This window comes from Strongylocentrotus purpuratus, unplaced genomic scaffold (genome assembly GCF_000002235.5).
Source record: "Strongylocentrotus purpuratus isolate Spur 01 unplaced genomic scaffold, Spur_5.0 spur5_scaffold_19, whole genome shotgun sequence".
NCBI classification, from domain to species: domain Eukaryota; kingdom Metazoa; phylum Echinodermata; class Echinoidea; order Camarodonta; family Strongylocentrotidae; genus Strongylocentrotus; species Strongylocentrotus purpuratus.
Window position 1 is genome coordinate 30880120 of NW_022145604.1, and position 27506 is coordinate 30907625.

A 27506-nucleotide genomic window follows, 5' to 3' on the forward strand; every position below is an offset into this window, starting at 1 on the left:
AAGTTTTGTTTTTAATTGGACTTAAGGGCCTTGCATGTTAAATCAAATTCAAAACATATTTCAGTTCATCCCTATCTGCATCTCTTTCCAGTGCAGAACATAAACATACATGTAGATCCATTTCCTAGGAAGGAATGAATTCTAGAAGGTAACTGACCTCTCCCAACATGACCAGCATCTTAACCTCTGGGTCGTCATGGTAACGAAGGATGTGATCAAGGAAGGTTGTTCCTGGGTATCTGCAGTCAAAGGATTAACAGGAAAAAGAGTGTTTAATGACATCTTTCCACAATGAAGATTATTAAGCTATATAAAGTTCTTCCACAAGGAAAGCATTTGACCTGCAACAAAAAAACTTAAGCAACTGAAAATATTAAATTGTCTTCAGGTTATACATTACATCCCTCAATATCTATGTATTTTCTGAATAACATTCAACAAATCAAATGAATATTATGCTGTTTCTCCTCACAGTATTTTGTTTAATTTGCTTGGCACTTTTTAATAGATATACGATGCAAAGCACAGGGATGTGAGTGCAGCAAACTAAAAAAAGAGGAGATTTGCAAAGCGTAGCGAGCAGACTCATACCCAATGGCTGGGGGTCCAGGAACAAAGCCCCTAATGGGGGTCGAGGGGGCAAAGCCCCCCGAAACCAGAGGTTTTTGCATTTTAAAATGTAGAGAAAACACTATTTCATAGGGGTAAGATTATAATTTTACAATGTTTTAAACATTTAATTTTCCATATTATTTACAATATACATAATAGAGTACATAGAGCATCATTTACTAAATTTCTTCACCATTCCATATGATACCAAATCCAGAAACATCTTCTATTATGGTCTACAATAAAAAATGATTAACGTACCTAAAGTTAAGTATTTGATGCTCTAAGTATTTCTCATTTGCTAGTTCTTTACTCCAGTCATTTTTTTTTCAGTACTTTTTTGCTACTAGAAGGTAGTTCATGCATTTCAGATTTCCTTTTCTCCACTTTCTTCATCAGTTTATGTGTGTGCTCCACCCGTGCCTTGTCAGCATCTTCAATTGCTTTCTCCTTAGTTTGTTTCTTTGAAGGACAAGCAGACTTTCTGGGTACAGTTTGTGACATTCCAGACTTGTGTTCCTTTTCCTGTACATATGACTTGTATGCTGATCTCATATTCTTGCAGAGTTTGGGATTTACCTGATCTTTCAGGTAATTTTTTCTTCTGAAATATCTGATTCCTGATTTTCCACTTGCTGTTAACTCATACTTCACTGTTTGTATGGATGAAAATGTTTCAATGTGCAAGTTGGGCCTTTCAGTGTTTAGAACATTCCCCATTATACTGAAAGATGACTCCACCTGTGGTCCATGAAAGCAACTAACCAGTGCCAGTGCCACTCTTGTCATAACTGGATATTTCTCTCGTAATGAACTCCAGAATATGTCTATTCTCTCTTCTGTATTAACAATTTCTTTGTCTGTATTATACTGCCTTGCTTCCTTCTCATATTCATGAGTTTGCACATCTTTCAGAGCAAATGCCACTAATTGTGGTAGCTGGAGTAAGCGCTGGAGTGTGATTGTGTGGCCTCTACATGCTGGATCAATAGCTGAAGCACACCTCAGCAGTTTGTTGTTCACTGGCATCTTTCTCTGTAAGGTTTGACCACATTTCAGATATGCAGTCTTTAGCTTGTTCACTAGTTCACTTGCAGCAGGTCCCTGTAAATTCTCCTTGATGTACCTGACGAGGAACACCGCATTGTCAGGTAGTATGTTCTCCTCACTCACATTTACTTTATGCAAGGCTTGTGTGTTCAAGATTTCAGGTTTAATGAAACATACAAGAAAGTCCTTCAGTAAATCCTGCTGTTTGTCATTGAGTTTGTGGACAAGTGGTGTCACAGACTGAAAATACAGGACATACTTCTTGAGCATAGGAAGAATGGAGGTGTAAATGTGGAGAAGTACTTTGGTTTTACTCGGGGTATGGAACAGCTTCTTCACAATCCTCTTCTTACGGTCTTTTCCAGCCTGGGTCATTGTTTTTGTCTTATTTGACATTTTAGACTGATGTTTACAGATTTCCTTCTTTACTGATTCACTGATTGAATGTTTTTGATACATGCTATCAACAACTGGGAGATAAGTTGAACTGTCTGATCCAGACAAAAAGGGATAGTAAAAAAGTATCAGAGCATCTAGCAATCGAGATGTATCTACACAAACATCGTATACAGAAAGCCACCTATGGGGCACATATCGCTCTGGAATTGTTGCTTTGATGCCCAGTGCATCACAGATGAAACGCAAGACCTCTTTTTGGTCACTGGACCACTTGAAATCAGTATAGATGTCATTGAGAAGTCCCTCGATGTAGTTATCAAATCCATGGCAGAAGGCTTTTGCAGCATTATGTGCGTGGTGGCATGAGTCTCCATCTATGTCAAGCAACTGAGGAGCTTTCTTACTTCTAATGCGTGTTTCAAGTCCACTTTTTGAACCGCGCATGACGGCACAAGAGTCCATCAAAATAGAAACCAAGTTCTCCCATTTAAGGGAATACTTATCAAATAGAGCTACTAAATGATTGTACAGAGTCTCGCTGTTTACGGTCACTACTTTAAAAGATGACAGATGTTTTGTGACTACTTTGTTCTCCTTCTCTGAAAAATAACTGACTAGGACAGTTACAACGCGTTGATTTGTCTCACTTGTGCATTCATCAATATTCAGTGAGAAGTGAGAGGATTTCAAATCCTCAATGAGTTCTTCATGAAATGTTTTTGATAATCCATGGGTCATCTTATACGAAGCTGTAGTTCTGTCCATTGATAAATTTTCGAGCACTTGTTTATCTTTGGCAAGTTCTTGGTTAAGATGAATAAGATCATTCACGATTGAAAATGGCAGGGAATGTTCAGCTGTAAACGCAAGTATGGTTGCTTCTGCATATGCCTGTCTGTCGGGCAATGACACATTTGGCTCAGAGAGTCCACCTTTCAACTGTTGTTCATGCTTATCCAATTGTTTTTTGAACATGGGGTGAATTCCATATGTTGATGTAGTAGTCATTGGTTGTTTTTGACCTACAAGACAAACAAAAAAAAAATATATAAATAAATGAATAAATACAAAAAAGGCAAACTCATGAACAAGGTTACATTCATATACATGCACCTGCCCAAGTATCACTGTACTCACCCCAAATTCTTTGAAAATAAGTATGTTCTGTACGAAATAATGCATGACAATATATGCCAACATTTATATGTAGAAATGAACAAATCAAATTCCTGCCCACACACACACACACACACCCATCACATGAAAATTTGGGCAGCATAACACCCCCCTAGGCACTGGCCAGCAAAATCACTGATGCCATTCAAATGACATGATTTGACACATGTAACTTGAATGTACCAGTCTTATTAATAAAACTTTCCAGTATAATTATAAAAATGCATAGGCCTACAGCACAAACAAACAACAACAAAAAACACACACACACACAAGAAAACAATTTGATCAGTTAAAGGATTTTGAGGGGTCCGCGATTCTAATTTCTAAAATACAATTGTAAACTCACCTGGAAGTAAAGTATTTGCTGCTCTCAGTTTCAAAACTTTTTGGTGTGCAACAGAGTCCAAATGATCAGTCAATGAAACTCGTCCACGAGAACCATATTTGCACTCCTTATCACACACTACGCACACGGCGTAGCCAGCTTTTTTTACAAGACGGAAAGAGTGAGAAAGTTTTTGATCTTTGTGCGTGAAGTCCATCCAAGACCATTTCCATGGATTTTTAACCAGTGGATCCCGCTTATCTTCCTCCAATGATTCCGAGTCCAATTTCGTTCCTCGCTCAATAAAATTCCGATCTCGAGTTGCCATGTTGTCTCATATTTCACAGATTTTCTTTGAAAGTAATACATATTTCCAAAAGAGAACGCCGATTCTGATTGAAATATCGTAACAAAAATCAATAGCACACTGCACGAAGACATGTGAATCAATGCAAACACCGTACCGTAGATAGTATAGCGATCGAAATGCACGGTACGCCCGGCGCACGCGGCGCGCTGAGCTAGCAATACTCGATGCAGGCGCTGTACTATCTTTGAAGCAGGCGCGCGCGCGCGCTTTTGCTTTTGTATTAGTCTCGCATTCGCAGACCCTTAAAGTAATAAGTTGTCTTGGGGCAAAACGCGGATTTTTTCAATGGAGAAAATAAAAACGCGACGGGGCGATCTAAAAACGCGGAAATTCGCGGAAACGCGGAACTCTCACATCCCTGAAAGCAGTTAGAGTGGGTTGCATACTTGACCTATAACACCCCTGATTTGTATTTAAAGGTAATACATGTATGTAGCTTTGCCTCTGATTCTAAACAAAATCCTGGAGTTAGCTCATGTTGCAATCATAAATATAAAAACAAATCCCTTGACTTTTAAAAGCCAATCACATGTTTGATTATCAAAAAATTTAAAATGTCAAAAAACTGTTTCCAAACGTTTTTTTATAAGATTTTTACTTTTCAGAAGCACTTCATGATCATTTTGAAGCGCAATTTTTCTAGGGCTTCAATATTACACCATATCACAGTCACTGAGAACACGTAGGGCCATGCATTTCAGATTTATAAAACTGGAAACATTCTTAAACAATGCCATGAAACGTGTACATGAAACATCTTTATCATTAATAACGCTGGTTATACAGTGAGCTTGCAGTTGCACCATGTGAGAGAGGAGGAGGATTGGGGAGTCCTGAAAAGGACTCTTTGTAATCTTTCTTTCTTGAGAGTGTTTATAGCGCCGGTTGGAGAGGATGGGTGGTAGGAGTGGCTCAACATTTCTAACAGGTTGACTATCCGTTGTCGGGAGTGAGATATTAAACCTCTCTCACATAGTGCAACCGCAAGCCTACTGTATATCTACATCACCATGCAAGCCGAAGCAGCATCTAAGCATGAAGTTGTTTCCTAACCTGTCTCCTCCAATGGCAACACCTTCATAGACACCATCCGCATTCCTGGAGATGATGTTGTTGAGCTCATTGGACATTCCTCCTGATCTAGAAACGTAGGACACACTGCCTGGACGGTAGAGCTTGGAGGAGAGGATGTTATCCAACATTCCACCGGTGTTACCAATCTTGAAGCAACCAGGCTTGATGCCTCCAACCTAGGATAGACAAAGACGTATTAACATGTTAATACAGATAGACTGAAGATAGGACCCAAAGGCATAGAGACAAGATACAACTGTTAGATGAAAGCAACACTGCCTGGACGGTAGAGCTTGGAGGAGAGGATGTTATCCAACATCCCACCGGTGTTACCAATCTTGAAGCAACCAGACTTGATGCCTCCAACCTAGGATAATCACAAAACAATTTATCATAAAATAATGCATATAAGCTTGTAGACCGAAGATAAGATACCCGGTAGTGAGATATAAAGAGATATTAAAACCTTTAACATTCATCTGAAGAGATTATCTCATATCAGGTCAAATATTTTCTGGTAGGTTTGATATTCAACATACAGTTCCTCTTTCAAGACTGGGTTGATATCTCTACAAACCATGGCAAAATTCCTTATCATTATTTGAGGTGATTACACTAAATTAAAGAGGACTTCCTAGTTTCTGTCATTCTGTTCTTTCAAATATTTTGATAATTTAAACACTTTAAAATGGTTAATGAAAATATGTTACTATATTATATCTATTTTACTGTGATTACTAACACACTTTTCAATGATTTATGAAAATAATGTTCATTTTTATTATATTTATTCTTGGGAGCCTACAAAAAACAAGCTATGCTTTCCAGTAGGTTCCTGTTTCATTTCATAATTTTGAAGTTACTTTGTCAACTATGTTCTTTATTGTGCAAAGAATTGAAATGAAATGGAAAAAATTTGAATCAATCAATCAATTAATCTGAATTAGAGAGAAGGTGTTGATCTTACCGTAGCAGGTCCGATGATAGTGACGCTCTTCTTGTTGGCCATGTCTATGAGGATACGAGTCTTGTTCTCAGGGATACCCTCAGCAATGATAGCTATGGTTTTGATCTATACATGAGATGAAAACACACATTACTTGTCAACGGACTGTGCATCACATAGTCTGCGGTTTGAGTCCCACTACTATACTACTACTACTTATACTGTTACTGCTTGTATTATTACTACTGCTGCTGCTGCTACTACTACTACTACTACTACAACTTATACTGTTACAATTATGACTACTGCTACTACTTCTTTTATAGCTGCTGCTGCTGCTGCTGCTGCTGCTGCTGCTGCTGCTGCTGCTGCTGCTGCTGCTGCTGCTGCTGCTGCTGCTGCTGCTGCTGCTGCTGCTGCTGCTGCTGCTGCTGCTGCTGCTGCTGCTGCTGCTGCTGCTGCTGCTGCTGCTGCTGCTGCTGCTGCTGCTGCTGCTGCTGCTGCTGCTGCTGCTGCTGCTGCTGCTGCTGCTGCTGCTGCTGCTGCTGCTGCTGCTGCTGCTGCTGCTGCTGCTGCTGCTGCTGCTGCTGCTGCTGCTGCTGCTGCTGCTGCTGCTGCTGCTGCTGCTGCTGCTGCTGCTGCTGCTGCTGCTGCTGCTGCTGCTGCTGCTGCTGCTGCTGCTGCTGCTGCTGCTGCTGCTGCTGCTGCTGCTGCTGCTGCTGCTGCTGCTGCTGCTGCTGCTGCTGCTGCTGCTGCTGCTGCTGCTGCTGCTGCTGCTGCTGCTGCTGCTGCTGCTGCTGCTGCTGCTGCTGCTGCTGCTGCTGCTGCTGCTGCTGCTGCTGCTGCTGCTGCTGCTGCTGCTGCTGCTGCTGCTGCTGCTGCTGCTGCTGCTGCTGCTGCTGCTGCTGCTGCTGCTGCTGCTGCTGCTGCTGCTGCTGCTGCTGCTGCTGCTGCTGCTGCTGCTGCTGCTGCTGCTGCTGCTGCTGCTGCTGCTGCTGCTGCTGCTGCTGCTGCTGCTGCTGCTGCTGCTGCTGCTGCTGCTGCTGCTGCTGCTGCTGCTGCTGCTGCTGCTGCTGCTGCTGCTGCTGCTGCTGCTGCTGCTGCTGCTGCTGCTGCTGCTGCTGCTGCTGCTGCTGCTGCTGCTGCTGCTGCTGCTGCTGCTGCTGCTGCTGCTGCTGCTGCTGCTGCTGCTGCTGCTGCTGCTGCTGCTGCTGCTGCTGCTGCTGCTGCTGCTGCTGCTGCTGCTGCTGCTGCTGCTGCTGCTGCTGCTGCTGCTGCTGCTGCTGCTGCTGCTGCTGCTGCTGCTGCTGCTGCTGCTGCTGCTGCTGCTGCTGCTGCTGCTGCTGCTGCTGCTGCTGCTGCTGCTGCTGCTGCTGCTGCTGCTGCTGCTGCTGCTGCTGCTGCTGCTGCTGCTGCTGCTGCTGCTGCTGCTGCTGCTGCTGCTGCTGCTGCTGCTGCTGCTGCTGCTGCTGCTGCTGCTGCTGCTGCTGCTGCTGCTGCTGCTGCTGCTGCTGCTGCTGCTGCTGCTGCTGCTGCTGCTGCTGCTGCTGCTGCTGCTGCTGCTGCTGCTGCTGCTGCTGCTGCTGCTGCTGCTGCTGCTGCTGCTGCTGCTGCTGCTGCTGCTGCTGCTGCTGCTGCTGCTGCTGCTGCTGCTGCTGCTGCTGCTGCTGCTGCTGCTGCTGCTGCTGCTGCTGCTGCTGCTGCTGCTGCTGCTGCTGCTGCTGCTGCTGCTGCTGCTGCTGCTGCTGCTGCTGCTGCTGCTGCTGCTGCTGCTGCTGCTGCTGCTGCTGCTGCTGCTGCTGCTGCTGCTGCTGCTGCTGCTGCTGCTGCTGCTGCTGCTGCTGCTGCTGCTGCTGCTGCTGCTGCTGCTGCTGCTGCTGCTGCTGCTGCTGCTGCTGCTGCTGCTGCTGCTGCTGCTGCTGCTGCTGCTGCTGCTGCTGCTGCTGCTGCTGCTGCTGCTGCTGCTGCTGCTGCTGCTGCTGCTGCTGCTGCTGCTGCTGCTGCTGCTGCTGCTGCTGCTGCTGCTGCTGCTGCTGCTGCTGCTGCTGCTGCTGCTGCTGCTGCTGCTGCTGCTGCTGCTGCTGCTGCTGCTGCTGCTGCTGCTGCTGCTGCTGCTGCTGCTGCTGCTGCTGCTGCTGCTGCTGCTGCTGCTGCTGCTGCTGCTGCTGCTGCTGCTGCTGCTGCTGCTGCTGCTGCTGCTGCTGCTGCTGCTGCTGCTGCTGCTGCTGCTGCTGCTGCTGCTGCTGCTGCTGCTGCTGCTGCTGCTGCTGCTGCTGCTGCTGCTGCTGCTGCTGCTGCTGCTGCTGCTGCTGCTGCTGCTGCTGCTGCTGCTGCTGCTGCTGCTGCTGCTGCTGCTGCTGCTGCTGCTGCTGCTGCTGCTGCTGCTGCTGCTGCTGCTGCTGCTGCTGCTGCTGCTGCTGCTGCTGCTGCTGCTGCTGCTGCTGCTGCTGCTGCTGCTGCTGCTGCTGCTGCTGCTGCTGCTGCTGCTGCTGCTGCTGCTGCTGCTGCTGCTGCTGCTGCTGCTGCTGCTGCTGCTGCTGCTGCTGCTGCTGCTGCTGCTGCTGCTGCTGCTGCTGCTGCTGCTGCTGCTGCTGCTGCTGCTGCTGCTGCTGCTGCTGCTGCTGCTGCTGCTGCTGCTGCTGCTGCTGCTGCTGCTGCTGCTGCTGCTGCTGCTGCTGCTGCTGCTGCTGCTGCTGCTGCTGCTGCTGCTGCTGCTGCTGCTGCTGCTGCTGCTGCTGCTGCTGCTGCTGCTGCTGCTGCTGCTGCTGCTGCTGCTGCTGCTGCTGCTGCTGCTGCTGCTGCTGCTGCTGCTGCTGCTGCTGCTGCTGCTGCTGCTGCTGCTGCTGCTGCTGCTGCTGCTGCTGCTGCTGCTGCTGCTGCTGCTGCTGCTGCTGCTGCTGCTGCTGCTGCTGCTGCTGCTGCTGCTGCTGCTGCTGCTGCTGCTGCTGCTGCTGCTGCTGCTGCTGCTGCTGCTGCTGCTGCTGCTGCTGCTGCTGCTGCTGCTGCTGCTGCTGCTGCTGCTGCTGCTGCTGCTGCTGCTGCTGCTGCTGCTGCTGCTGCTGCTGCTGCTGCTGCTGCTGCTGCTGCTGCTGCTGCTGCTGCTGCTGCTGCTGCTGCTGCTGCTGCTGCTGCTGCTGCTGCTGCTGCTGCTGCTGCTGCTGCTGCTGCTGCTGCTGCTGCTGCTGCTGCTGCTGCTGCTGCTGCTGCTGCTGCTGCTGCTGCTGCTGCTGCTGCTGCTGCTGCTGCTGCTGCTGCTGCTGCTGCTGCTGCTGCTGCTGCTGCTGCTGCTGCTGCTGCTGCTGCTGCTGCTGCTGCTGCTGCTGCTGCTGCTGCTGCTGCTGCTGCTGCTGCTGCTGCTGCTGCTGCTGCTGCTGCTGCTGCTGCTGCTGCTGCTGCTGCTGCTGCTGCTGCTGCTGCTGCTGCTGCTGCTGCTGCTGCTGCTGCTGCTGCTGCTGCTGCTGCTGCTGCTGCTGCTGCTGCTGCTGCTGCTGCTGCTGCTGCTGCTGCTGCTGCTGCTGCTGCTGCTGCTGCTGCTGCTGCTGCTGCTGCTGCTGCTGCTGCTGCTGCTGCTGCTGCTGCTGCTGCTGCTGCTGCTGCTGCTGCTGCTGCTGCTGCTGCTGCTGCTGCTGCTGCTGCTGCTGCTGCTGCTGCTGCTGCTGCTGCTGCTGCTGCTGCTGCTGCTGCTGCTGCTGCTGCTGCTGCTGCTGCTGCTGCTGCTGCTGCTGCTGCTGCTGCTGCTGCTGCTGCTGCTGCTGCTGCTGCTGCTGCTGCTGCTGCTGCTGCTGCTGCTGCTGCTGCTGCTGCTGCTGCTGCTGCTGCTGCTGCTGCTGCTGCTGCTGCTGCTGCTGCTGCTGCTGCTGCTGCTGCTGCTGCTGCTGCTGCTGCTGCTGCTGCTGCTGCTGCTGCTGCTGCTGCTGCTGCTGCTGCTGCTGCTGCTGCTGCTGCTGCTGCTGCTGCTGCTGCTGCTGCTGCTACTACTACTACTACTACTACTACTACTACTACTACTACTGCTACTACTTCTTTTATAACTACTGCTACTACTACTTCCTGCTTATACTGTTACTATTATGACTACTGCTACTACTTCTTTTATAACTACTGCTACTACTGCTACTATTATTTATACTACTACTACTACTACTACTACTACTACTACTACTACCCCAGCCACCACTACTACTTCCACTACCACTGTTACCTCTACTACCACATCTAGAACTACCACTAGGATACCCCCAAAATATGAGTGTAGCAGTAAAGAGAGTAAGAACAAAAAAGAGAGAAGAGACTGACCTGAGGATATGTCAAGACCTCTACAGTGCTATCGTACGCTGATCTGAGAGAAGCAAAGTTGATGACGACATCTACATCAGGGTGTGTCTTCATAGCTTTAGCCATGGACTTGTAGACTGGGATCAAGATCTCTTTGTGACCCCAGTAAAACTTCTGCTTGTGGTCACCACTAAAGAACAAAAAAAGAAAAAAGAAATGATAACAGGCAACGAGTGTCAGGCATTCTGTAAAGCAATTCTTCAAAAGAAATCAATGGTTAAATGTTTAAATATGCAAAGACCATTAAACATATTATAATCATTATAAAATAATTATTTGGCATGACCTGTGCCTGGGAGGGGGAAAAAGAACTTAATCATTGTGACCATATGGTTTCTCCTCCTGGTATGACTGATTAGGGGTGTGCAGGTGTACCACTACACCAGGGTTTACCCCCCCCCCCCCCCCCCCTCACCCAACTCTATAATCATTGACCTATTTAACACCTAACACCCGACACCTAAAATCATATGAATGTTATACAGTAGGCTTGTGACAGAGAGGGGGGGGGGGGGGGAGATGTATATCTACATCACCATGCAAGCTCACCTGAATGGATAGATCATACCAACAACGGAGGGTTCATCTCGTCTGCAGGAGTGATCAAAGTCCAACATACCCTGAACAGCTCTAGGCTGCATTCCAAAGATGAACGACTAAAGGGATAAAAAGATAGGAATATTAATATTAATGATCAATTACAAGAATTGGATAAAAGAAGTGCCTGTTTGTGAATGCTACTACTACCACAACCATAGCTAATAAAAGCATGCAAGAATTCAAAGAACTTCAGAGTGAATGTAGCCTTTGATGAAGATTGGCAAATGATAATACCCCAGCACAGTAGGATTATTCCTTTATATGCACTGTGCACTCTTTAGCCAACTTTATCTTTATCATAACGTGTTATGCGCTATACCAAGACGGATTATTATAAACAAAAATATATGTGTGCAACAAAGATCTCACACATACTCACTTATATGTGTGTCATAAGATAAAGAAAGTGAAGCGAAATATGCTTATTATTGTGCCCCAGCAGCTATTTTTACTAACCACAGCATATAAGACATGGCTGAAGAAAAGACCATTTGTCAACAGTTCTCTCTGCAGGAAGAGAGTTCTTACCTTGGTGGTGTTAGTGAAAAGTGTCCTGAAGCCAGACGCAGCTCCCGCTCCACTTACTCCTGCGAGGGGTCTAGTGACCTTGACACCATCAGTATCAGAGGCAGACTTCTCTTTACGAGCAACTACTGGTGATGCCTACAAGACAGAAAGACAATATGACACCAATCAGTCATTATACAGTGAAACCTGTCTGTAAAGACCACCCAAGGGAGACAAGAAAAGTGGTCTTTAGAGGCAGGTGGTCTTTGTAGATAGGTGCCTGCTGTACATGTTCAATGAGAAACCATTTTCAAAGGAAAACAAAAAGTGGCCTTTGGAGACCGGTGGTCACTAAAGCAGGTTTGACTGAATAATGATAATAAATGTTGTCTTGTTTAGCAAATTTAGCCTCATCAGTAATCAGTACTGTTTCTCCCTGAGGGCCGTAGAAATTTCCTTTTGCGGACTTCCAGTTCAATATTAATGTGACAAACTTTCCTTGTCTTTTTTCATCATTAATCTTTATACTACATGTAGTTGAAACCATAACAAAGTATAGAATTATATCTGTACAGAATTTTGAACTTTCTGAAACATTAACAGGAAAATTTCAAAAATTGCTTGTTTATGTATTTTAAAGGATATACATTTTGGATGCTACAAACACATCATAAAAAGATCTATTTCCAACATTAACTAAATTCATGAAAATTTTGAAGGAAACAACAATATAATATAATCAACTATGATTAACAGTTCACATAGCATACTGGGTATCATACAAATAAAAATAATTTTGTGAAAAAACTGCACATAATTCACATCATAAAAGCAAAGTTAAATATGCCAAAAAATGCAAATTGTTTTGTATATATCATGCGAATAGTAATATAAAGAAGAACAAAGATCAAAATGTTAGAGTAAAATAAATCAAGCAAATGGCAGGTAAACAATGCAAAAAGACAAGAGTAAATAAGATTGGAACAAGAAAGTGTTAAATACAAAATATGGTACACAAAAAGGTGAGTTAAAAGTCAAACAGGTATAAACAAAGTGACAGAAAGAAAATTATGTTATAGAAAAGCAAACCACATATCTTACAAAGATATGTACAATTATCAAAATCCAGAGAATTTGAAACAAATAATACATTTTTTTTCTTCTACAAAACTGCATCTAGAATTCACAAAATAGCCTACTTTAGTACTTTTCCTTACAAACAACCAGTTTAAGATAGTGAAACTAATATAAGTAGCATGAAACTTATGCATCTTGTCTCAAAAAAATTTAACACAATATGCCAGAAGTTGCACAAATGTTCATTTTCAGGTAAAAGAAGAAATTTAATAACAAAACTGAATGAAGAATAAAATATTCTAAAAACAAATTAATATAGAGATTGAACAAATTTTATTACAGGTACACAGTAGTGATTTGAATAAAAAATGAATTCTTATGAGAAATGGTACTGAAAACAAAGAGCAAATAAACAATCTGAAACTACAAATACACAATTTGATGAGGCGAAACGCAAAGCTAGGAGAGAGAGATATATAGTTTGTGTGTAAGCCAGAATTGAAATGTTGCCAGGATATCTCAACTTGTCAAACCCTTAAAAAAGTAGGACTTTCAAAATTTGTATTTAGAATAGTAAAGATTAACCTTCTCAAAGATGATGAAATAAACCATTGATTAAAACCAAGAATTTTCCAGAATTGAATACTTACATAATTATGGAAGTACTATTGAGCCAAAAGACAGATAAGATTTCCCTCATTTCCCTCTCATTGATTTCATCAAAAATTACAATTTCTGATTTTAAATGTTAGCATTGAAAATTCAGGATGGGATCTTTTCTCTTTCTTTGCACCTTCCTTCAAAATTATTTTTTGTTTGAGATTTTCTATTTATAGCTCTTGCTTTAGAGAGAGGAGATGCTATAGAAAAGACACTTGTACCCAATTTCATAATTGAAATTAAAAAATTGGGGGGGGGGGGGCTGGGGGAAGGGGCAAAAGCGGTTAATAATAGGAATACAGTACATTCAGATAACATTGTTTAACAGCAATGATAATACATCATCTATTAAACAAGTAACAAGTGGGAACTGAATAAATGTGATAACACAATAATGAAACAGCTAGAGTGATGTAAAATAAATATCTACGCCTTTTCGATTTAGGTTTTCAAATAACTCAACATGAAAAACAAAATGCAACAAGTTCAAAACAAAGAATATAAAAGCAATTCAACAACTTGAAATGGAAGACTAGACAGAACGAGTCCTCTCCCTTCCCCTTCTCCTTCTCAAATTCCCCCATTTCACAGATACTGTATGAAGTGCTCGGTTCCATAGGTACTACAGTGTACATAATCCAAGTTCTGACAAAACATGATTTTTGTAATTATCATAGTTAGCAATGTCAGTTTGGAATGATACTTTGGCTGATTATACTATTGTATGAGACAAGTATATAACCAATATTTACACAAATCTAAGTCTGCAAAAATATTTTTCATGAAGTTATGTTTTTTTAATTTCTGTGGATGTAGTACCTTTTGGAACCGAAACAGGATGTAGTACTTCTTGGAACCGAAAAATATTGCATACTGTATGCAATTTACAATGCATGACTTGTAAGAATATAGTGCCTTTTGGAACCTAACTGAATTTTAAATGCCAATTTGTACTTTTTTATGGGAAATTCAGATTTTTTTTGACGTGGCAGTGTATGAAGGCACTGGAAATGTGTACATTAATGCAAACAAAAATGTAGTACCTTTTGGAACCGAGCTCTTCATATATGTCTGATAGTTCGTTAATTTGCAAAGTACCTATGATTTTTCAACCTATCCAGTGGACTAGGATCTCCCAAATGTATTTTCATACCATGATCTTTAATTGTCTCAAGCTTGGCTATATATTTTTTTTCCTCCAAAGATTATGTATATAACTTCATCCATGGAACCATATTATACTGACAATTAGAGTAGGAGGGAGTGAGAAGTGATATTAAATGAATTTTAGAGAAAGAGAGAGAGAGAGAGAGAGAGAGAAAAAAAGAGAGAGAAAGAGAGAGAGAGAGAGAGAGAGAGAGAGCGAGAGAGAGAGAGTAAGAGGAGGAAGAGGGGAGGAGAGGAGGGAGGAGGGGGAGAAGAGGGAGGGGCTCATTCTGTCTGTAAGCTAGGTGTGGTGTGCAGGAGTGGATATCAAAATGCTTTCATTCTCTTGAAGGAGTAAAATACTGACTTTGGCGGTAGCTCCAAGCTCTGGAGCACTCTTGCTTGCCCCTGCAGGTACCTGTCATTCAAACATCAATAATTCTACAAACTTATTCAGTGAAAAATATTAAGTATTCATAAAAATGTGGTCTTTATATTAACCAAGTAGCGTGTTCTTCATGCAGGTGCAGAACTCATTATTACCCCAGCATTGCCAGGTACCCAGGTAACACACCTTGGTGAAAAGAGACAAATGTGTGATGGTGTACGCACAGAGCATGGATTGAACTCAATTAAAACTCTTAGCCGAGAGCTTGAAAAGTCAATTTCCTACTGCTTCGATGATTACATTCAGTAAAAAACAAGGACTGGTACATTTCTCACTTTTCTCAATGTATCTGTTTTTCTTTTCTTTTTTCTTTCTGGCTTCATACTATGACCTTCTTCATGTCAGGTCACAGGCGCAGACATGTACAGGTGCACGTACAGGTCCATGTGTGGTTGGTGCATACCTTGTTTTATACATCACTAAAAATATTTTTTTTTACTTTCACAAGTAGTATTCATAGTTCTCAATACACATGTCCTTTCTATATAAGTTGGTGAACAAATTACTATGAACTCTATACAATAATTTGCTAAAATGTTGTACTATTAAATCGAATGCATCTCTACTTGCATGATTTTATTCCATTAATATCATACTTAATATACTTTGAAGCTACAATAAAAGAGCTATACTACTGGATGAATTCAGAAATACGTGTAGATAGGTCAACTAACTGACAGGACTGATGTAATAAACTAAGCACTACTGGTATTCTAAAACAGATGGATGCAAGTTTTGAAACATTACAGGTATGTTTCCTGTGTATAATCCTTAAAACTGTTTCATAGACATTCAAAACAACTTGTACTCTTTAAAAGAATAATAATCTGCTTTACAAAGTACAGATGAATTGATGTCTAAGGTATACTACATAAAAGAAAAGATAACTAGTTGGTGAATAACATAGGAATATAAAAAGAGTCATACTAGGTCACTTTTCTGAGATGAAAATACAATATACTCAACAGTGCAATGTTTAGTTATTATGAGGCATGTGAAAATCTACAGTACAATATAATGACCTAGAATATTTACACCAGTGGTCTTTAAACAAATTATGTGACTCACAAATTTCATATCTAAAGTATAACATATATATTGAATAAACAGGAATTGGTGAATTACATAAAGATAAATATGTTTTATATGCTTTTTCAAGATTAACATGGAGAAACATGTGAAGATACAATGTGATGACCTACAGTGTGTAACTGTGTACATGAAGTAGACCTCATGCAATGGCATATACTGATAAACTAGAAAATTCATGTGCATGATATAGTGGCAAATTTTATAGAAATTTCAAGCACGCAAAATGTCATGCCGCGAAATAAATCAAACCAACTGACAAATAAAACACCAACTTTTATGCATCGTCTGGTGAATGTTTCATGTCATTAACATTTCTGGAATTACAGCACACGACGATTGAAAATGACAAATGTAATAATGCTATGTGATACTGGATTCCTTTTCTAATAAAAGTAGCTGGGAGCAAAGAAAACTTCTTAGGTTTATTGATTAATCAGAGTAATAAGTTTAGCACTTCAGACACATAATTGCCACATAGTATGACAAATTGGAAAAGTTAATTGTTAATTTCAAAAGTTTTGCCAAGTAGATATTACTGAAAGATAGGAAGCAGAGTTATCAGAATCAGAAAGACAGAGGGCGTGTACACAAATTTAGGAAAAAAAGAAGAGCCTTTCTATAGCCTATAGCCTACATGTGTAATACCAGGAGTTAATTGAGAATTCAGAGAGAGAGAGAGAGAGAGAGAGGAATATAAAGCGTTTAGAGATCAGTATACCACAGTGCTAGCTACATGTAGCTATGTGTGTTTCTATCTACTTACACCCTGGGTTTCTGCTGGTTGGGGTAAAAACTGTTGAAGAAAAGATGGGACTTACAGAGGTAAATAATCAAACAATAGGGATATTTACTGATATACCGTTTTCAATCTTTGTGAAGTGAATTTTTGTTATTCTGTCTGTGCTCTGAGGTGTTCACTTGAAACCATCAGCATCACAAAAATATATTGATTGGTGGTTTGTTGTTTGGTGGTTTGTGTTTGCCTGGCTGCTACCTTAGCATGTGTATGCTAGTAAGTAAGCAACCAGGGGACTGATGGTTTTAAGTCCTCTCCTAGGTTCTTGGTAATGGGAATTAATGCATCACCAAAGGGCACTAACGCATTGACTTTGGACCTCCTAGTTATGAGACCACTGCTCTACCACTGAGCCAATGTGTATTGTAATTCAATAAATAAATCCTAATGAGTATGAAGTACATAGGGCTATATCATGGCTTATGCACACATGCATTCAGATGAGCACAGCTCAAACAATGCAATCAATGTAAGTGTAATCATGTAAGACAGTGAAAAATCAATGACTGATTATGCCTTTTAAAATACTCCTTTAATTTATGTGAAAGTTACCAGAAAATATTTATATATGTTTAAATGTACAAAATGTTTGTATATAGTTGTGAAAAAGTGATGAATTCATAACAATGTGTAGATATGTATATATATATATATATATATATATATATATATATATATTGAGTGCGTTTCCATTGTGTGATCCAAGGGTATATCTCGTTCACTTTGACAATAGGGACTTTTAGATTTGCGTGGACTGATACGTGTGACTTCCATTCAAGGCAGTGCATTAAAAGGACGTCGATCGTAGCAATCCACATTGTCTTCGTGGAAATCTAAAAGTCCCTATTATTGCACTCGTCTACATCTCATGTGGTGTGCATCAACTTGTGCGATATACCCAAGTATTCCGATCAAAGATTATTCAATATCATATACAGTATAACACTTTGTCTCACCTCTGGAAAAACCTGTAGTTTAAATAGGAAATCAATGGGGGTTTATCATTTCTAAAGAGTATTATAACAGCAAATTTTTTTTTTTTTATCAATTTGGATTTGCCCAAACTGATCAGCCTAATTACATGTTTACACAAACATTGTCATTGTGATCCAAGAAATGGAAAGATGCTTAGGGATGAAAGCTACACAATGTAAACTCTCTGTTCATATCATGAATTAATTAACCTTATATGGACATTGCATTGTGTTCTTTTTTCACATGAGGCATGGTAAAACAAATATTAAATGACACTTTAGTGACTAAACTTTATTGGAGCATTTAATTGTTTTTATTTTTAAACATGATGTGCCACGTATCATGAGCTGCAAATTTAACTCAATGGAAATTTTGTAGACATAATGTTTGTTATCACAAAATGATTAAAACCAATCTCTTGAATCACTTTAATCATCTGCACTATATCATCCTATTTTTTGATAGAAAGTTATAAGCTGAGCCTCATGAAAAAGCTGTTAAAGTAATGAATCTCGAAGATGTTAATGCATAATCCAAGCATCTGGATTAATTAAAAAAATTATGTTTATATTCATGCAAAAGAATACAGCATCTATCCTTACAAAATGAATTAAAAAACCTTCTACGCTATCTAATGCAACCGTGTTACAGCAACGCTTACGCCTGTCCATATCTAGTTAAAATGTGTACTAAGCTTTAAGAAAATAAGGTACTAATGTCTAACAACCACAAATATCATAAAAAACCTTAAGGCTGCAAATAGCAAGTGCCTGTTAGAGCTTGTTAGAGAATGATCCTATCTGTTTGGATTAAATTCAATTAAGTTTGAATTTGAATTTGAATATAGGCCAGTATTACTGTAAAGTACTAGAACTCTTGCAAAAGAAACTTCACCAACCTCTTATCATCAAGAAAGTTTTAGAAACTTTATAAAGAATTGGACTTTGCAACAGACTAAAGCTGTGCTTAAAAATTCATCAAGTCAAAGCTCATCAGTATCTGTATGATCTTAAGTTGCAATCGAGGCAGACTGGCAAGAAATCAAGGTTACCTAGAAAGGATTTGAGGTGATTAATGGCACCTACGTAATAATGATAATAATAGTGCGAACTTATAGGCCCGAATTCACAAAGCAAGGTTTGAGCTCAAACCTCCTTTTGTTACGCCAAACCTCCTTTTGTTATTTACAAACCAGGTTTGTAAATAACAAAAGGAGGTTTGGCGTAACAAAAGGAGGTTTGAGCTCAAACCTTGCTTTGTGAATTTGGGCCATAGAGCGTGAAGAGAGGACATTCTTGGTGTGAAAGTAAGCAGTCTTGCACTGGAATTTTGGATGGATCGCAGTCTGTCTTGCTGCTGTTTGGTGAGTCCAATTAGAATAGAATTACAAAAGTCTAAGCGAGATGAGATTAATGCATGGATTAATTGTTCACATGCTTGTTGAGTCAAAGATTTTCATATGAACCCAAGGTTCAGCAGTTGATATCTCACAGACTTTGATATGCTGTCAGTTTGGGCCCTGATTTCTACAATTCATTAGTCCTCCTATAGAATAAAACTTGATTAATTGTGTTCTTACCGCACTTCCGGAGAGCAGGAAGCTGGCTGTGGTGGAGTCTGTAGGAGGTGTTTCAGGGACTTCCCTCTTACCTAGAGCCATGCCTACAATGGCTGTCATGTGAGTCTCAGTACCAAACACATACATGGGAACACCAAGGTTTCCACCTGTGACAAGAAACACAATATAGATTTAAAACATTAATTTACATCATGGAACTGATAGGGAGTGTTTCAGAGCCTTCCTGCCGCCTTCCCCGAGTCATACTAAAAATTGGCTGTCATGTGAGTCTCCATCTCTGACAAAAGAATACAATATATTTGAATCTTATGAAGTAGAAAGAGCATTTCAGATGTTTCTTTCTTTCAAAGAGCAACATCCAGACTGGCTGCCACCTAGAGAAGGACAATCCATCAATCCATCCATTTATGTGTATTACTTAACATTTGCTAAATCACACAAGCAAAGACAATATAAATGGATGAATTCAAATAAATATCTTAAATTAAAAAGTATTCTACTTTAATTTGAAATCAAATAGTAAATAACAAACTTGGAAGCCGTATTTCTTAGAAGAATACTTCACTGGGCAACCGTTTCCTTGCTTTCTATACCACTTTAGATTGATTTGACTCCAGGGCCCGTTGCACAAAACTTACCATTGAGGGTAACTTTGCCATCAATGGTAACTACCATGGAAACCTTGATTTTGATTGGCTGTTGAGCCCTGTTACCATGGTAGTTGCCATTGATGACAAAGTTACCATCATTGGTAAGTTTTATACAATAGGCCAAGATTGTATGATCTGGGGGGTGTTTCATAAAGAGTTTGTAAAGTCATGTGTAACTTTACGAACAGCTTTATGAAACACCCCCGTGTAAGGTGACTACCGGTATGTTATATCTTACCCAGCTCTCTCATGACTCGTAGACCCTCTTGGTAGTTAGGCCCTCCTCGTCTCACATAGATAGACACCCTGAACTCAATCAGCTTCTCACGGAACTGCTTTAGAGCTTTCACAATGCCCTAAAGAATCAATCAACAAGATATACATTCATGAATCACATCAAAGCAATTTACACCAGGGGAAAGTTTCACAAAGACTACGATCAACTGGCAGGAATCGATTCCTTGAAATGCTAGAGCGCTGAAATGGCCGCCTTGCTAAAGCCAGGGTAATAATCTGGCAGCGCCAGGAGCATCACAACATGTGAAGATCTTTACATGTATATGGCACAGATGAGCTGTACACATTAAAGGAATCGTTTAACAATGTTAAATCCGAGATACACGGCCCAACGTGTTATCAGTGTCTGTGATATGGTGTAATATTGAAGCCCTAAAAACAATTCCCGTTTCAAAATGATCAAGAAGTGCCTCAAAAAAGTAAAAATCTTTGAGTGACCGGTTTTACCATACTCTATTCCCCAAAAGACTGTAGTGTTCTGAAAACCGTTTGGTAAACGGTTTTCAAATTTTGTAATTCCAATCATAAATATCTTGATAATCAGACAGGCGATCGGCTTGTAAAAAGAGTTCCTGACTGACCTAAAGGTTTATAATTATCATTGCAGCATGAGCCAAATCCAGAATTTTGTTTCAGAATCTGAGACAAAGTTACCAGATCCCTTTAAGACGCATACAACTTAACAGGAGCTTGGAACTGTGAATGTAGATGTTTGCCACATCGGCGAAGAGAATTGAACTTGGACTGAGGGCCTAATTAAGGAATAATAATATAGTCAAATCTGTCTTAGTGGCCACCTCTCTTTAGTGGCCACATATTTTGTCTCCATCAAGAAAGAAATGTGTGGTAGAACCTGTCTAGAAAGGCCACCTGTCTACCTTGCAAGGTCACTGACAGGTGGTTATCTCATCAAATCAGCTCTCAATAAACACAAGAAAAAGAGAATCATGGGGAACCAACAGGTACCGCTTAGGCATTGTTTGCTATATAGAGGGCGCAAGTAGCTATAAGCAGTGCAGTAGCGCTTTAAAGGGAGTCCTTCGTCAGTTTCCATGTGCAGAAGGCAATAATTCGCTGACGGAAAAGTGAGATAATGACTTTACCATGTGGGGGAATGGGTGAAAAACGCAGTACGTTACATAAGACCTGCTGATCATGAAACTGAAGGCTAATCCTGGTGATTGACAGCACCTCTTATTGGGTGAACACCCAAACGGTGTTGAATTCCCTATGAGAGCTAAGTACTGAGTGTCTTTAATAGACAGGTTTGACTGTACTAGGGATTACTCACCTTGAATGTAGATGCGACATTGGTGAAGTTAGCAATCCCTCCTCCGATGATAAGCACCTTGCCGTCAGGGTGCTGCTCTCTGGTCATCAGACCGAGGATCGTCTTGGCGTACTCGTACGTCTGACCCTCACTGGGGGCGCCAGAGTACTCACCGTAGTTTGCTAGCTCTGCTGCTCCACCAAGGTCACATATGGTGTCACTAGATGGAGAGAGATATACCAAATGGTAAAGTGGCTGCTAGCATGGGGGTTTGAGAAACAAACAGCATTGAAAGTAAAGATACTAATGGGGCATTGCAAGAAAGTTGCAAAATGTGCAACTGATATTTGCAATTAATCACAAGACTTATGCTTGATTTTGGGGATTTGCAATTGACTGCAACTTTCTTGCAAAGCCCAATAAGTGTTTGAAGATAATTAGAAGCTTGAGAGTATTTTCTATAAAAAAAGGAAGATATTTCTTTGAAGTGTCATGGATTAACCAATAATGAATGTAAAAATGTATCTGTATACCAATAAACAGGAAGGTTAGTTTGACAAATACCAATAATTTTACTAGAGTAATAAGATGATTCTTTTGGTTCCATATCAAATCCTTGAAATGCTAGAGCGCCATAATGGCAGACATGCTAAAGCCACGGTAATGATTTCCAAAGCTCTTTGGAAGCGCACAGAGACGTTATAATTTGATATGCGCTATATACAAGAACCGAAGATTATTATCATTATTATTATTATTCCACCTAATGCCATGATTTCATTAGGAAATTTTGCTGAAAACAAGATGTCATATTCATGTTGTGCACTGGTCAAAACCAGATTCAACCGGTATAAACCGATTCAAACCAACCTGTAGATGACTGAAGCACCTCCTCCTGCCACCATAGTCCAGATACGACCGACTGGATTCAAGATGGTCAGCTTCAGGGATGCACCACTCTTAGCATCAAGGTCTGCAATGTATGCTTCCTACAAACCAAGAAAAAAAATGATTGGGAATGTCAAATTGAAAACAATAAAGAGATTGACTGATTCATACAGCATTTGTGGAAATAGAGTTAACAAAATTGCTTTCGATGATTAATTGACTCTGTTCACATTGATATATATTTCATATGTATTGTAACTTGTAGGTTTATTTGCATTTTCTTTTTGTTTTGTTTCATATATAATTGTTTATCATTGTATTTTGTTCGTTATAGCGCTTAGAGACTTTGGTGGAAAGCGCTTTATAAGCACTGTTTTTAATTACCATTATTATTAAAACAAGAAATAGAAATAACAAAACAATTCACATTGCAGCTCTCCAGTCAGTCTTTATTCACTTGGCTTGCCACTGTCATCAGTGTCATTGTAATGATTCACAGCAATAAACTGTTTTTCACAAGAGCTGCCAGGAAAGAAGATACCGGCTTCTTTTTCTTTTGAGTAGATAAGCATCAACTTAACTGTAACTCCATTAGATTCACAACAATTTGTAGACGTCTAAACACATCATGCTAAGTGCACATGAAAATTCAAACGACTTCATGTCCATCATATGATTTACAACAGGATAAGAGAAACAGCTTTAGGGTCCTCTCCGACTGCCTCTCTTTCCAAAATGGCTATCCTTTAATTCTGTTAAGAAGAAGCTTAAAGGTTGTTATGAAGATGAGCAGGTTCTTTCTATCTTTCTACAAACTTTGATGTATTACTTGATAAACAGAGACATGTGCAACTGATGTAACAAAGTTTGTTTTACCGATATGTCACAACATGTACTTTGTTTTTGCTCAAGAATAATTGAATAAAATTTCTTTGAAAAAAACAAACAAACAAAAAAAACAGAAATAGATTACTCACCTCAGGGAATGCTTCCCTTCCGAATGGAGGAGGGAATTCCAGGTCTCCCCATTGAACCTTGCACAGGTACTCGGCAGTAGCATCAATCTTAGCAGCAAGGTCCAATACATAGACCTTATCAGTCACAACTAGATAGGAGAAGAAAGCAGACAGAATAATAATAATAACAATCTGGATTTTTATAACGCTTAATACGGAATACCGTCTCTAATCGCTTTACAGATATTATTACCACGTTTATCGATTCATTCCAGACAATGTGCATCATCTCCAATTCCTACCATATGGTCACAGTGAAGGCATAGGAAATTACTATCACAAAGGCTTTTGTCATCCTAGCGGGTTCCCATTTCTCTCTTGGGTATTGCGTGGCAAATGTAGATTAATGATTGGTTAACGTAAAGGTTCTCATGCATGAATCACAAGGAACTATAAACTACAACCCTACTTTATCTTTCTGAGCAATTTTTGAAGCTGTAGACCTAACAAATTCTAATATGCATTTTGACCTACAGGTAACCTGAATATTTATTATTGGTGAGTGTGAGCAGAAGTTTGGCACTAAGTACACATATGGGAATACAGTGGCGTCATAATGCCTGTGTAGGGGTGTCACACCTATTTGTCTTTGGAACTCTCTCCCCACTACCTTCTGAACCATCACAGACTTAACTTTCTTTAAATCACAACGGAAACCTTACTTGACAACTTGTTTAAAAACACTTTCTGATGTCATTTAAACTGCATTATTGTATTTCATCAAAATTTAATTACATGACTGTACTTTATCATAATTTGCTTTCATTTCACTGTAATTGATTGATGAAAATGATTGATTATGATTAATCCTGTCCTTATTTTGATTTCTTTAGTTCATGAATAATTAGTTTTGTGTAATTTTGTTGTTTTATTATTGTAAAGCGTGTTGTTATTTTCTCTGAAGATGAAATGCGCTATATAGAAGCCTAGGTTTTTATTATCATATTATTATTCATTCAGACTCACCCAGTGGGTTGATCTCCAGGTATGTGAAGTACAGGTCACGGAACCGCTGATACAGGTCTAACACAAAACCAGCCACCATCCTGGAAAAAGGTAAGCATTGATTGATAAATAAAATTGTCTATAAAAAGAACATATTTTCCTATACCAGGTACATAAATAAAGAATGAGAAAACCTTTTTCAATCTACATTTTAGAAATCTATTGGAAAATAACATTTAAAAATGGAGTAAGAAAATAAGTTATTGACAAATTGTACATTACACCTGTGCATCTGTACATGGCCATGTCAGATGTCATGTACTCAAATCTATTGCACCTGTGTAAATCTGTGCACACTAACAAAGTGTGAATTCAAATATTGCCATTAAGTCATTGTGCTTCTCACATCACATCAATGAAGCAATGAGCTATACTAGGATATGCTGAAACTGAATACAGGATATGTACTTGAGAGAGCATTTTTTTTTTTTAAGAATCGAATTACTTTCGAGAATATTGAAGAAGTTTGCCTTCACTTGCAGGGTAAATTTCTACATACACCCTGTATGGTGCTGTCAAATTATCCATATTTTCTGATATGGTATTGCCCATAATTGATGATTGGTATGAGAAAGAGAATGATTCATGATGCAACTGTGCAGCTTTTAATTCAAAGGAGAATTCTTGATTTTCTTTTAAATCCCCACTGCACTACTTATAGCTACTTGCGCCCTCTACAGTATATAGACAACAATGCCTAATCGAAGCCTGTTGGTCCCCATGGTCCCCTTTTTCTTATTTTAATTGAGAGCTGATTTGATGAGAAAACCACCTGTCAGTGACCTTGCAGGGAGGTCAAATCCCCCTGGCCAAACTAGTACAGACGGGCTTTAAATCTCTTTGGGCAACTAACGATTCTTTTCAAGATAATCTCTCCTATTTTCAGCCTAATCGGTGCCTGTTGGTCCCCCATGATCCCCTTTTTCTTATTTTAATTGAGAGCTGATTTGATGAGATAACCAATTGTCAGTGACCTAGCAGGGAGGTCTAATCACCTTGGCCAAACTAGTACAGACAGGCTTTAAATCTCTTTGGGCAACTAACAATTCTTTTCATGATGATATCTCCTATTCTCAGAAGTGATTTGAATGATAATATTCTCAGAACCTGGACGTAAGGTTGAGTATTTACATGTAGACTTTTAATCACAATGACAATTAAGATAGCACCACAATACTGGTATCTGATTCTGAGCAGTCCATGTTGGTTCTATACAGTTAGGTTTCAAAAATATTTTAAAAATACAAGTAAACTTTAAAACGATTTCAATGCATTTGGTTTTGATATCAATTTTTAAATCTTTTTTTTTGCAAGTATCACAAGAAGTTATCAATAAAATGTACTGAGAAAATTATGTGTTTGTACTCTCTCTTTATAAAATAAAATTTGAGAAGTAAATCATTCATCAATTTTAAGTAATTCACAACAATGATTACAATGCTGAACCATTTATTTTTTGTTGAATGAATTAAGCTACTCATAATGTAGAGGAAGATCTATACAAATATATTTACTGTAAGATAAAAGTACGTAGAAAGGTGAAAAAGACAACTGGAGGGAGGCAGAACAGAACTCAATATAAGCACTGCAGAAGTATGACTGAGATGATTTGAAATAGAATGGGACAAACAAAAATAAGGAGTAGATGGAGAGAAGAGAATTGGTTTGCTGTTTTTGCTGTTTGCTTGTTTCACTTTGTAAATTATCTTATGTAAGGCCTTCTTGCCCACCTATTATTAATGTTACATCCTTCACCATTGCAACCATTTCAATCAAATGTTAGTTTTATTAGGGGGAACCTATAATCTACAAGCTGAGCTTTTAAAAAGGTTCCTCATATTTCACCCTGTATAACCTACTATTCAATACTATTCATTTGGACGTCTTTACAAAGAATTGATTATATAATGTGATAATTTGAGTATATTTCATATCATGTATGTTCTAATTTGGTCAATTATGTGAATTTTTTTTGGTGAAATGTGAAACAAAATAAACTTAAAACTTGAACTTGAAGGTGAAATAAGCGCACATATAGCAGTTTAGCACGAGCATCACAATGCAATAAATGCATTCTTGAGCGTACCAGCCATAATGCAATATTACAGCACTATGCTGATAGCACATATTTGCCCAGCACTACACACCTTCCTAACCAAGCCAAGCCAACTGCACTCTAAGCAGAAATACATATCTGGAAGTGTAAATTTACACAGCGATTGTGGATGTTTGCTGACTAAGCAAACGGCACGTTGCGTATGACACGATAATGGGCTCAAGGGGACAGCCATAGGCCTGTCTACATCAGCTCGAGATTGCCAAATATCCGGCTATTTGAACTATCCAGATCGCAAAATATCCAGTTAATTTGCGCTCCCCATCTGCCAGAAGTTGCAATTAGCGGGGTATTTGGTCGAGATAATCATCCCAAGATATCTTGGGCTAGTTTGCAAAATATCCCACTAGTTGGCAAAATATTCTTCTATTTGTCCCGTGCGTCTGCAGCCCGAACACTTGCACTATGCGCGAACGCTGAGCAAAATATCTCGAGCTATTTTCTCGAGCTTGAGTTTCAAGTTTCGAGGTCAAGTCTTGAGCTGATGAAGACGTGATTTGTAACTTCGAGATTATTTCCCAAATCAGAAATAACGAGCTATTTGGCAATCTTGAGCTGATGAAGACAGGCCTATCGAGTCTCCTTGCACGATGGGTCAAAGGTTGTATCAAGGGCTATTTCAGGACAATGTCTCACCTGGCTTTGAGTCATTTCTTAATCTCTCTTAATTTCTATCAGAAATCTATTGTCCTGGGCCTTGTATGCTATTGATATATGCTCTATTCGTACTACTGTCTATTTTGATTATGAAATAAATGCTGACTTCACTATATTCATCTTCATTGTGCATGCCAAATAGCATTGATGATCATGTATCCTACATACATGTACATGTACATGTATCTCTGTTGTTGCAAATATATTATATCCTGTTTTTATCTTATTCTTTTGTTATTCTTTGTCCCCAAATACATACCTATATTTTTATCTTGTGTTTGTAGGTATTTTTTTCAAAGAATATTCTACTGTTATTTAAATTTTTTCATTTTTTTTTGCAGGGTGCCTGAGGGCAATTCCAATTTCATTTAGGGAGTGAGCAAATACCATAACCAATCATAACAAGGAATGCCAGATGCACCTTTTCACCTTCTGTA

At 40.4% G+C, this 27506-nt stretch overlaps 2 protein-coding genes across 6 annotated transcripts in view; both read right to left on the reverse strand.

The window, feature by feature from the left end:
• LOC105443595 (ATP-citrate synthase) overlaps nt 1-27506 on the reverse strand; it is a 55386-nt gene that overhangs the window by 14822 nt on the left and 13058 nt on the right. For 2 of the 5 annotated variants that reach the window (XM_030990867.1, XM_030990866.1), the window contains exons 6-19: nt 24258-24337; nt 23253-23380; nt 22258-22376; nt 21409-21607; nt 20059-20176; nt 19171-19316; nt 16584-16613; nt 14648-14698; nt 11419-11553; nt 10840-10946; nt 10252-10420; nt 5977-6081; nt 4989-5185; nt 158-239 (exon numbers count right to left, since the gene is read on the reverse strand). In XM_030990867.1, coding sequence (XP_030846727.1) covers nt 158-239; nt 4989-5185; nt 5977-6081; nt 10252-10420; nt 10840-10946; nt 11419-11553; nt 14648-14698; nt 16584-16613; nt 19171-19316; nt 20059-20176; nt 21409-21607; nt 22258-22376; nt 23253-23380; nt 24258-24337 — 1666 coding nt within the window. The remainder of the gene's footprint in view (nt 1-157; nt 240-4988; nt 5186-5976; nt 6082-10251; nt 10421-10839; nt 10947-11418; nt 11554-14647; nt 14699-16583; nt 16614-19170; nt 19317-20058; nt 20177-21408; nt 21608-22257; nt 22377-23252; nt 23381-24257; nt 24338-27506) is intronic. The other 3 variants (XM_030990868.1, XM_030990869.1, XM_030990870.1) reach the window with 3 other exon arrangements.
• LOC115926213 lies at nt 562-4297 on the reverse strand. The gene is made up of 2 exons (XM_030990871.1): nt 3587-4297; nt 562-3083 (listed from the first exon to the last, which is right to left on the reverse strand). The coding sequence occupies exons 1-2, from the start codon at nt 3891-3893 to the stop codon at nt 931-933; spliced, it is 2460 nt and encodes an 819-aa protein (XP_030846731.1). The 5' UTR covers nt 3894-4297; the 3' UTR covers nt 562-930.

Coding starts and splice junctions, on each gene's coding strand:
- LOC115926213 (XM_030990871.1), bottom strand. CDS start 3,893: ATGGCAACTCGAGATCGGAATTTTATTGAGCGAGGAACGAAATTGGAC. Junction 3,084..3,586: donor AGCAAATACTTTACTTCCAG/GTGAGTTTACAA, acceptor TTTGTCTTGTAG/GTCAAAAACAACCAATGACT.